The 12,453-nt window shown below is 39.5% G+C and overlaps 2 protein-coding genes across 2 annotated transcripts; one reads left to right on the plus strand and one right to left on the minus strand.

The window, feature by feature from the left end:
* Positions 1–5,907, plus strand: vstm5 (V-set and transmembrane domain containing 5; the record flags this gene model as incomplete). The annotated part of the gene is made up of 4 exons (XM_079246064.1): positions 1–76; positions 926–1,252; positions 5,509–5,652; positions 5,876–5,907. 4 exons carry the CDS (start codon positions 1–3, stop codon positions 5,905–5,907), a joined length of 579 nt encoding a protein of 192 aa, XP_079102190.1.
* Positions 5,908–6,179: 272 nt separating this feature from the next.
* On the minus strand, positions 6,180–12,250 carry med17 (mediator complex subunit 17). Its single transcript, XM_079246916.1, has 13 exons — positions 12,142–12,250; positions 11,396–11,638; positions 10,967–11,130; positions 10,631–10,850; positions 10,382–10,518; positions 10,194–10,275; positions 9,894–10,046; positions 9,583–9,713; positions 8,846–9,030; positions 7,453–7,590; positions 7,245–7,362; positions 6,945–7,104; positions 6,180–6,826 (listed from the first exon to the last, which is right to left on the minus strand). Exons 2-13 carry the CDS (start codon positions 11,628–11,630, stop codon positions 6,618–6,620), a joined length of 1,932 nt encoding a protein of 643 aa, XP_079103042.1. The 5' UTR covers positions 11,631–11,638; positions 12,142–12,250; the 3' UTR covers positions 6,180–6,617.
* Between the last annotated feature and the right edge of the window lie 203 nt (positions 12,251–12,453).

Below are 12,453 nucleotides of genomic sequence, written 5' to 3' on the forward strand. Positions count from 1 at the left end.
ATGTGGCATTTTAAGCTGTGCAATGTGCAGAATGCTGCTGTGTTTTTCAGCATCACACTTTATTTATATCACTCAGGTAAGCTTCCCAAACCTTACTAAGCTGTTGTTTCTCGTGTTTTACTGTTGTGTTTTACTACATACCGATAGGAGAGTCTGATATTTGTTTAGCACTAAATCCACAGGAAGGGTCCAGCCCTTTCAACAGAAACTCCAGTTCAGCCAGTAGCAACACATGGCTGCATAGAAACATGCGTCTGTTTGGCTGTCCTGAGATGGTCCACAGATCACTAACACTGGCAAAACATCCACTCTTAAACTGTTGGGGGAAACAGTAGTAAAATATCACAATAATGTCAGGATACACACAATACACAAAGCTGGTTGTGAAAGTATTTGAAAATATGGCTTTTTTTTTTTTTTTTTTTACCCAGAAACTAAAGTAAAAGTTCACTGAGATTAACACTGAATCTCATAGCCATGCCTTGTTTCTTAGCTTGGCATTCTCATTTGAAATTCTTTACACATGCTTCACTATGCAAACGAACCACCAGTAGAACCAGATCCTCCCATGACATTAATGCCATGTTACGCCGTACGGTTGCCTAACTTCACACTAACTCTTAAAAGCTAGTTTTACTAGTTTCTAACTGCAGCAAAAGAGGAAGAAGAAAAACCAATGAAATCTTTCTGGCTGTGCTGGAATAAAGCCAAATGAGTGAGAATGTCAGTAAGACAGGGTCAAATATGTTCTTCTTAAAGCACTTTGTGTCATCACTAACAAGTTTCTGCTGTAGTTATTGTCACATATAGGTTACACAGTACCTGAAAGTTTAAAGGTAAAGATATTGAAACCCATCTAAGCTTGTGCTCTCTGGCCTCATGTTAACTTCATCCTCTCATCTGTTCACTCTCTTCTTTTTGCAAGCTGAAGCCATCTCCATCTCTTCGCCCCAGCGGAGCCTCACCAGATCAGTGCAAGAGGATGTGCTCTTCTCTGTGGAACTTACGTGCACTGGGATCCCTACCATACAATGGACCTTTATGTCAGGAGCGGTGAGCCGTGCTATAGGCATGTGGCAGCCAGGGATGTATAGCAACATAACTGTGGATTACAGCAGCAGAGTGAAGCCGTATGACAATGGTTCAATGGGCCTGTCAGACCTGCGGCTGCAGGATGCTGGATACTATGTGATCACTGTCACAGACTCAACAGGAAGCAGCAAGGATACTGGGTTTGTCCTGAAAGTGAACGGTGAGTGTCTGCTCCTCTGTCACTCCTTAAGCAAACAGGAGACTTTTCTTTCTAGACTGGTTGAACTTGGTTTGGACACATGTTAAAGAAAAATGAGTTCTTACATTCATGTTGCTATCATCTCATTTCTATTGCTGCATTCAGGCAACAGCAAATCAAACCAGGATTAAACAATCATGGTCTTCAGCTATTAAAAGAAACAACTAGGGATGTTTGATACTGGCTTTCATTTATTAAAAAAAAAACCTCCCTCCCTCACCCACCCCTCCCATCTCTCAGGGTAGGGCGGGTGGCTGCTCATCTCTCCAGCTCGGGTTCTCTACCAGAGTCCTGGGAGCTTGAGGGTCCTACGCAGTATCTTAGCTGTTCCTAGGACTGCGCTTTTCTGGACAGAGATGTCTGATGTCTCACCAGGTATCTGTTGGAGCCACTTCTCCAGTGTGGGGGACACGACCCCCAGGGCTCCGATCACTATGGGTCCTACTGTTGCTTTCACCCTCCAGCCCTTCTCCAGTTCTTCCTTGAGGTCTTGGTACTTCTCCAGTTTCTCATGCTCCTTTTTCCTGATATTCCCATCATTTGGGGATGGATCCATCCATCACTACGGCTTTCTTCTGCTGCTTCTCCATGATCACTATGTCCAGTTGGTTGGCCACCACCATTTTATCTGTCTGGATCTGGAAGTCCCAGAGGATCTTAGCCCTCTCATTCTCCACCACCTTGGGGGGAGTTTCCCACTGGGACTTGTATCTTTCACCGTGCTGTGAGGTGCTGGATTGTTTCAGGGGCTCCTTTGCATAGTCTGCACCTGGGATCCTGCCTGGTCTGGTAGATCTGGGCCTCCATCGCTCTGATGCTCAGGGCCTGCTCCTGTGCTGCCATGATTAGTGCCTCTGTGCTGTCCTTCAGTCCAGCTCTCTCCAGCCATTGATAGGACTTGTTTATATCGGCCACTTCGGTGATCTGCTGGTGGTACATCCCATGCAGGAGCTTTTCCTCCATGATGGTTCTTCCATCTCACGTTCCTCCAGAATCCATTGTCAGAGACTTTCACTAAGTGCTTCGTGGAGCTTGGATGTGTCATCTTAGATAGTGGCCTTGATGCTCACTAGTCCGGGATTCGAACTTAGTTCACCCGCCCCGAGGCACTCGGTGTACACACACACACACACACACACACACACACATATATATATATATATATATATATATATATATATATATATATATATATATATATATATATATATATATATATATATATATATATATATATATATATATATATATATATATTAGTCCAACTCTTATTTCTGATACTGATGTCAAACGATGCTGATATATTTTTAGTTGTGCCAAACAAACACAAACATCTGGAAAACTATACATGACATCTCTCATATTTAGTTTGGAGAGATGAAGCTGAAGAGTTTGATATGTAATATGTGCATATTGTGTAAAAGTTGTGTCATTAAAAAAGCAAAAACCAAGAATTTCCAGTATTTTAATGCCTTAAGTTGTGTAACTCTGTGAGTGTCTTGCCCAAGATCCCATAGTCTGTCTTTGTATAAGAGTCACAACACTTCTGTTGCCTATGATTTATAAATGCATTTATTCAACAAAACAAAATAATACAGTATTAATATAGTGTTAGTTTAGTTTTGCTGGTTGATCAAGACACTTTACAGTAACACCAACCTAACTTCATGCAGTCTGTTCATCTTCCATTTGTTAACCAGAATATTGTCAACATGCAGCACATCAGAGAGAAACCTGCTCGTAGCATGTTTTGAGAGTGACTACCTTTCTCCTCCAGACACATCTTGTAGATCATTGTCCTTCCTGCTACCTACTTGTTGTGGTTTCCTCCAACAGCAGTAGCTGTGAAATGGAAATCTGGTGGTCAAGAAAAACCCACTGATCCTGGCAGATGTGGCCAGGATGCAAAGGTTGCAGTATCGTCATATGTTTGCTGCACATGCACAGTTGTGGAACAATCAGAATGTATTAATCTTGCTCCATTTTTTTCCACTCAGACCAGTATGAAGCTAAGGTGATGCTCAGACCTGCTGTGACACTGTGCAAGTAGTCTTTAGGAGTTAAGTTTTTGTTGTTGTTGTGTTGTCCTGTGAAAAACGCAGAAATAATTTGAATTGTTTTGTGTTGCACATCAGAAATTGCATTTAGTTAGACTTTTTCTTTCAGTAAGTAAAACTTATTTTTAAAAAACGTAATAAGATTTAAAAATCTTTCCTTGTAGAAGCCGGCTGTGACGGTTTGATTAACCAGTTTAACGAGTAAAATAAAGATAAAAGTATGAGTAAAGCCAGACTAGGGATGCACAGACCCACTTTTTGGGAGTTAAGATCCGATACCGATATTTGCCCATACCAAATCTGTTCCTGTGAACATTATTGTGACTATGGTTGTTATTGCTGTTATAACTGTGTAAGATTTCATTAGGTTGTAATATATAATCAATCGTTTCTGAAGTTACCTCACCAATACAAATATAATAACATCACAGATCTAACAATTTCAACAAGTTTTATTTGGATTTGACACATTTTACCTAAATACAACTATAAATGTTTGGTTTTGAAACAAAGCTCTCATTTTTAGTGTCACAAATAATGTCACATTTTAACATTCAAGGCATTTGTTTCTTTTAAAACATGTCTGAAGCATGTCATTAAACATTTCTGCGCTGGCTTGACTAGTGTGGTATCGTTTTTCGATTGTGGTATCGGTACACTTTTATTAATACCAAGTACAAGTACACACGCTTGGTATTGAGCCGATACCAATACTGATACCTGTATCGGTGCATCCCTACATAAAACACATCATCCATCCATCATTTTTTTATACCTGGTTACTACAATTCAGCTAAACACCTTTTAAAAAAGAATATATCCAAAAGCAGGGACTTCAGCTGAAAACTTTGTATAAACTGGTTTAAAAAAAAAAAAAGCAGAGTAAGAAATAAATAAAAAGACCTTAAAGAAACAACAAAAACAAAATATTAAACCAAAAAATTAAAAGAAAAATTTGTCATTAATTTATTTAATAAAAAGAAAGCAAATGATGGATAAAACTTGTAATAAAATATCTAATTTAGCTGTAAATTATGAAAAGTAAACTATAGGAAAGGTTCATGTTTACGGTATTCAGATAAACTGATCACACCGTTTCCGTCACAGGGGTCTTGTGGTGGAAACGGGAAGGCTCCCCAACCTCTTCATATCATGGAAGAATAAAAACAGATCAAGTTGACACCCTTAACCCTAGAAATGGGATTTATCGCTCTTTAAAGGAGGCAGATCTGAGGACCAGTTCCTTTTAAAGAACCATTTAAAAATCTTCCTTGTTTATCTTTTAGATTAGATTTGGATCAGAAATAACCAAACTTACACTCCAGTATATACTCTGTTGGTGGGAATTATTCTAAAAAATTATATAAAAGATAGTTTATAATTTCATTTGGCAATGTTTCCATGACATGCCATAAGATGACTCCGCATGCTTTGACAGTGAGATCACTCCATCAAATTTTCCCTTCACAACAAAAACTGAACTGGCTACAATTCACTTCCACGCAAAAATAACTTAACAAGAACATTTAAGTAATGCAAAAACTCACGTTACATAGAAATAATAGATAATAAAAATGCAGACCGATCTAAAATATGCTATACAAGATATAAAAGAAATACAAGAAAAATACAGGAAAAATGTAACTAAGAAAATAGAATAAACCTAAGTGATATCATTGCAAGTAAAGTAAAACATTTTTTACAGATATCTCAGTATTTGTTTTCTGAGAATATTTTCTGTCCATAGACGCTTTCAGGAGCACGTTGGACATCAGACACGTTGGGATGGATCACATGAGGGCAGGAGGGATCATTCCTAGATAAAAATGCAGAGATCACAACTGTGATTCAACTCTCATTGTTCATTTAAAAGAGCTGTTTGAAAGAAGTAATTCATTCATGAACGAATCTGTTCATAAAAGTTACATCCCTGCTTCGCCCACATTTTGATATCTATGGTGCCCTGTAGCAAAGCTTTGAACCCCATCGTAGTGGAGCCTCTAAGTATTGGGTTTGACCTCGCTGTGTGAAACATTTCTGTCAGATATTCATCAATATAAAACTTATTTATCTGAGGAAATAATATAGTCTGATATGAGTTTGGTGTTGCCAGGAGGGTGCAGGTGGAAGTGTGATGTACATGTGGTTTCTGTCCTCCAGAGGTGCTGTATGAGGATCTTCAGTACCTGTCTGTCTCTGCCTTGGCGCTGGCCGTTTGTGCTGGCCTTCTCATGCTGGCCATGTGGCTGCTGCACAAAGCCTGCAGGAAAATAAAGGCATGGAGACGCAGGAAGCAGATGCCAGGTAATAAAGCTTTTCTGGGACTTATTATAGCAGATATTTCCAAATGTGCATGTCTGCTTGTACTGGCATAGATGTGTAAATGTAGTCCAGGTCAAATGTGGGTTTATGTTATCTGATGTTATTCTTTTGTGGGTGTGTTGATGGACAAAGGTCACTAAAGTTCTATGATTGCTTTTCATGTGTGTGTGATTGTTACTGTATTAATGTCTGCTTCTTCCTGCAGAACGTGATGCAACAGAGCTGCAGCCTCTTTAATGAACCTGCGCGTCATCACATGAAACAGCCTGATGATGTTTAAATGTGTCACTGCTGCAACTTGTGGACTTGTTTTTAAAGGTGGGGTGATGAGGATAAAACCATTTTTAGTTATTTAAAACTTGGGAGACGGTACTGATGAAAACCTGCAAAGCTCACTACTGCTGACAGAATAAGTGTAAATATTTCACCCATGATGCTGGAAAATAAAACATTATGTATTTATTGTTTAATCACTTGTGTGATTTTCTTTTACATGACTTGTGGTGCTAAACATTAAATGATACAGCCGGTGTTCATGTCAGACTTCAGATGCAGGGAGTTTTTCTGTCTGTGAGGTGGTAGAAGTCACACCTCAGACAAATTCAATTCTTAAACCAGAAATACTGAACACAAATTGACAATAAGTTTTTTCTTCAAACGTCTCAGAAAACATCTAAGTCCCAGCTTCCTTCTCGAGAGTGGAATCATTTAGCAGAAATACCGTCTGACTTCTGTCATTTTTTTTATTACACACTCATGACTCGTCAGAAACCTGGCAAGCAGATTATGTTACTGTAGATAGGAAGTTTATGGCAGTGTTCAAAAGTCCATGAGTTGCTTGAAACATAACCTGCGCCATGATAATGAAACCTTTATCTCCTAAAAAAGGGAGATTATTGCTTTTGGGAGCTGCCATTTAACTTCAACCAAACACAGCAAAGGCACATCTAAGGACACGGAGTCAGTGCAGCCATGAGGAGCTCCATCTTGTAGACAAAGTTCCGTCCCTCCATTTTGCTCCAATGCACTTCTTTATAAGGCCCTCGGAGGTGGCTCCACTTGGCGTCCTGAATGACGTCGCTCTTTGGCAGCTCTTTGGTCTGGTTGCGAGGAAACTGTACCAAGACTTTGCAGCCGCTCTCCGGGCCATTCCGCACTAAAAAGAGGCAAACACCACATCAGTGCCTGAACATAAATGCAGTATGATGAAGAGGGAAAAAGTAAGATAGTATTAAGGAGGATTTTCTTCTCATACCAAACATGCACAGACTCACCTGAGATTGCGTAATCTCCACTGGGAGAGGCAACGGTGATGGCAGAGGCGTTTCCAATGCTCTCCACGGGGCCCAGCCCGACATGATTACTGAAGCTCAGCACATGCCAACCCATCACTTTGGCCAGCTGCTGTACTGCATGCACCTGATGCTGCGACATCTGGAACACAGAGGCATGAAGTCACATGACTTTAAATAGTGGACATTAAATAAATCACTTATACTACAGAGAAAAGCATGTTATGTCCGACCTACAGCTCCAGTAAATTCAGCCTCCTTTAACTGTGAGGGGGAGGATACCTGTGAGAGGAGGAAGTCCTGCAGCTCCTGCTCCTGGTGCGACAGCGTGATAACACGTCCATCTCTGTGCACCACCCTGATTTGCTCAACACCGATGTTGAGCTGCAGCTGAATGGATCTAAGCACATAAAACAAGCGAGGCTTATGAAAGCAGTCGCATGTGGCACCAGGAATTAACACACGCCTCCTTATTTCCTCATCTACTTACTTGCAGATCTGCTCATAGCCCTGCGAAGTGATGAGCACCTTCACACTGGACTCATACACATCGTTTATGTTTGACCAGTGAGCCTGGATCTGGGGGTCTTCAATCCGACTAGCCAAGCTATCAATGGTCCTTGCGGTCCTGTTGGCCACAAACATGATGATAGTCAGGGCAGAGCTTTGCAAGACTTTCAGCACCACTTTAACAAAAAACTTTATAACGGTGTGGAAAATTGCAATAAAATCCTGAAACCTTAATTTGCTAGGCAACTTTTAATCCAGTAATTCCTCCAGAGAGAAGCAGGGGGTTGTTTGCTGTGATGATTTGTAAGAGTCTGTTTAAGCATTTACTCCCCATTTTCAGAAAAACCAAGTCTCTATGCGCTTCAGTCAAAATTTGTACATAAAAATCCAGCTGGTCATTTTTTCTAAAGTTGACACATTTCACACATATAAAGATGTCATAAATAATTTACATTTAACACTTATAATCCCACTGATAATCCGACTCAATAAAATTTCTTTTCTGGTTAAAAATTAAATTTCCCACCAGCGAAGTTTGAGTAGGGCTTCCATAGGTCAAACGTTGTCCTGCAGACTGGACAGATAAAGTTTACTCTGAAACCTGAGGTCGAGTCATATTTTGCTCAGGAACCTTCTCCACTGAGTGAAATGACCCAGTTAGCATCAAAGTAGCATCTGAGGTAAGAGTCGTAGCTATTTTGAGAAAACACTGCCATCAAAAACATGACCATCTAAGTCAGACATCTAAAAGTAATCAGATTACTGTAATAACCTGATCTAACACATCTTCTGAAATACAATATTAGTAATATCCTCGTCTACGTTTTCTGGTCCATTATCTGATTTATTGTCCATTTGAGGGTAGTGATGTCACTTCCTGGTATTTTCAAAACAGAAATCAACCAAAAACCACTTTATCCTCCTTATTTATGACGTTTCTGAAAGTTTTCCTGCCTTACATTCAGAATTTTTATTATCGGATTCCCAAAAAAAAGTGGCTACAAGTTCTATTTTATTTAAATATTGATTTTAAATGGAAGTGAAGCAAACTTTTAACTGTGTTTACAATATATGCGAAGATCTCGCTGAGCATTAGTAAGTCACACAAAAGTAGAGTCACTGCTGTCACTGGAAAGGGAAACAAATTAAAAAGCAAAAAAGATCGCTAAGCTTTACAATTTTATGTTGGATCAATCACATTTTAAATCAATTCAAAACAATTCATACATTTTCTTATCCAAGCTTTAATAATTTCACCTTTGAGTAGCTGAATCTGCAAATTTCATTCTTCCACCCTAAAACGTTTCTATGCAGTGCAGAAACTGACACTGGGGCTTGGTGCCAACAGAAACACACGTTTTCACTGGAGGTACCTGCTTCGTAGGAAGATGTGCTTGGCTTGTTTGATGATCTTCTCCAGTAGCCCCTCACTCTGCTGCAAACTGGAGATTTCTGCCTTGTCATAGGCCAGCGGCCCTGCTAGACGCAGGCGTTTGTGGCCGAAAGGGGCGCTGGCAGGATGTGGCATGACCACAGAACTCAGCTGCTGTTTGTGGAACTACAACAGAAACAAGGCTGTTCAATGAAATGAAAACTAATCATATTAAATCAATCTGAATTAAATGACAACCACACTGATGGTACTTGTCATGAAACTCTGGCATTATTTACTCTGATTACAATATGTTACAGGTTGTCCTTCGGCTGTTCTGGCTGAGCAGCAGTGATTGCCTCCAGGACAATGACAACTGAATTCCAGTTAGCTGCTGCATATATTATTGATCAGATTAAATAATAGGAACTCAAAATATAGCAATTTTATATTTTAGTAATATATTCAATTTTGATATTTTCATTAAATTGTGACCTTAACGGACAATAAGTTATTTTTCTTGTTACATTTAATTAAAAGAATATTTGATATCCACTTAGTTTGCTTGAACCTTATGAAAAGTTTGTGCTGAAAAAAGTGTCAGACCAGGTGGTACCGAAAGACTAGAGGCAAGAACCTCCAAAGCAAAAACAAAACAAGAATCTAGAGAAGCTGAGTATACCACTAAGTATTCTATAAGTATAAGTATACTAAGTATATTGGGATTTTACATCTCACCTCTCTCATCATTTGATGAAGATTGTGTTCAAGTACATAAAGATGATCGTCTGGTTTGGGTTTCTCTGGAGAAGCCTGGTTGTTCTTCTTCTCCCCCGTAGAGTGGCACAGAGAGATTGACAGCTGCAGACCTATATTATTTAAATAAATTACAGAAACAAAGGTGTATGCTTGTGGATGTGAAGAAACTGCTAACTTAAACTTACAGTCTCTAAATGTGCATCCTGATGGGTGGTTACATCAGACAGAACAAAAGCCAAATTGCCTTATGACAGTTTATAGTCATGATGTGAGTTCTTAAGTGTTTTCACCTGGAAAAGGCTGTGAGATGATCTGATTCTTAACAACGATGTGAGGTATTTGGGATTTAATCTGGACCGCTTCTCTGGACAGCTGCGCAAAGATCTCCTTACAGAGCAAAACGTTCTGGGCTGCTTCCAACTTTACATGCCACTGCTGTGTACCTGAGCACAGGAGAAAGAAAAGGAAAAAAACAATAGCAATAATAGAGTGAAGACAATGTTAAGAGATTACAGCAATATGGGGTTTGCTCTAACAGTTCAGATGATTCAGTGGACTATAATCAGTATGTGATTCATATGGAGCCATACCAGCTTTGTTTTTCTGTGGTCTCCTGAAGAGGTTGACAGTTCCCAGATCACCAATGTCTGGAGCTTGTTTCTGGATGGATACCTGAGGGCATAAATTGTGTAAACAAACTACTACTTCCAAAAATTCATCATTAACCTATAATGATAAATAAAAAAGAGAAAGATCGATAGATAAGAGTTCCTCAAACCTTGATATAAGCAGATCCCTCCAAATCACTGGGGATTTGGACATCCAGGGGACAGTAATCCTCTGGAATCTTTTTGTCCAGATCAATGTCAGTGTTTTTAATCACTTCAAATGTGCCTTGGTGAGGAAAAAGGGAACCTGAATGGACAAACGCATTACCTTGTGGTTAAACGTTAGGTTCAAAGTGAATTCAAGTTACTTTCTAGAACACAATAGCACAACAGATCTGAGTGACAGGTTGTCTTCTCACCAGCACTCCGGTAGCTGAGGTCTCCCAGGATCTTGTCTCCCACTTTACGCAGTTTCCACTGTGAACGGAGGCGAAGCAGCTCAGAGTTGAAGTCCCGCTGCCTCCTGTTCTCCTGGTTCTCTGCAACTGACTTACTGAGCTTCTCTGCACCCCTCAGGAGAAGCTGGGCTGCTGTGTTCAATGATTTCTTTTTACTGATCAGCTGAAAAACCTGGGGGGTCTGCAGAAGGCAGGGAACATTTCTTTTTTTTATTTTTATAATGCAAAGAAGTGAAAACACTGATCTCTTTAAAAACACTGGTAATACACTGACAGTGACATTGTTTAACAACTTACCTTGCCAGCTGATGGATCCTGGGACACTGGATCTAAGGCCATGTACTTCTTCTCTTTCACAACACTGAGCACATCATAGAGTACACACATCTCTGTCAGGGCGCTGCGCAGGTTGTTACGCACTGAGTCCCAGGGCCAAAGAGATGGCTGAAACTTTACTGTACCTGACAAAGAAAACAACAAATCAGTTTGTATTCTGGCACAGAGCCCATACGAGCTAAGGTTGATTATAACACTAACTGACTGTATTGTTTTGAATATGGGTCAGCTCCAACATAGATAGATGGATAGATGGACGGACGGACGGACGGACGGACGGACGGAAGATAGATAGATAGATAGATAGATAGATAGATAGATAGATAGATAGATAGATAGATAGATAGATAGATAGATAGATAGATAGCCTTTAATCTAAACACAAGTTACCTTCTTCTTCCTCTGGCTCCTGCTTGGCCCACTCTCGGTCCCTGGGTTCCCCTTCAATCCCATCCTCTTCAGAATCTGAACCCAAGCTGAAGTCAATTCTTTGGGCCAATTTTGCCAGGTTCTGGGACATAGAAAGTGGAGGGACATACGTCTCAGTCCCATCCAGAGCCACTTCCTGTACCTGCTTCTCACAGGAAGACTCAACACTGACCCTTACAGCTGGACCACCAGACATAATGAAGGCTGAAATAAACAGTAAAAAAATCATTAATTTAAAAAGGAAAAAGAAAGTCTATTGCTGAATAGCAATCTAACATTGTTAGCTTGACCCTTTTTTTTTTTATCTGAAGACACACTGAATAAGGAATAATAAAACCTATTAAATTATATATATATATATATATATATATATATATATATATGTGTGTGTGTGTGTGTGTGTGTGTGTGTGTGTGTGTGTGTGTGTGTGTGTATGATGGGCAGACTTGTTTCTAAAACGATAAAATGCTGTTTTTGTTACAACATAAACAACTGTAACTAATCATAATTAAAAAAAAAAAAATCAAACATAAACAACTGCAACTAATGGTAATAAAAGTATAAATAGCTGCATTTCATTGTGTCTTCTTGCGTCAAGCTAGCAGCGACACTAGCTTCCAGTCTAATCCATTCCTATAAACAAAGACCCGGAGTGGTATAGAACAGTTTAAAGGCATCGCCAAATTAGATTACAAAAAAAAACTTACCTCTAATATTTCTAAAGACAAACAAAAAATTACAAATATGTATGAATTCACGTAAACATTAGCTGCAGATGTAGCGATGCGAAAAGCTCATTATGTTTTTGGTCGCGACACAGGAACTGGTGTAACCAATTTACAGACCCAGAGGTTTATTGCAGTGGTACCTGAAGATGGATGTTGCTTTGCTATTTTACTTTTTTGTTTATGTGGTTGAAGTACAAATGTGTGAATAGTCATTTTAGTTTGGTTACATTGGGGTTGTGGTAAGAATAATCATAAATATTACGACTACGAATGGTAGGAACCAGAGATAAA

This window comes from Telmatherina bonti (genome assembly GCF_933228915.1).
Source record: "Telmatherina bonti genome assembly, chromosome: 9".
NCBI classification, from domain to species: domain Eukaryota; kingdom Metazoa; phylum Chordata; class Actinopteri; order Atheriniformes; family Telmatherinidae; genus Telmatherina; species Telmatherina bonti.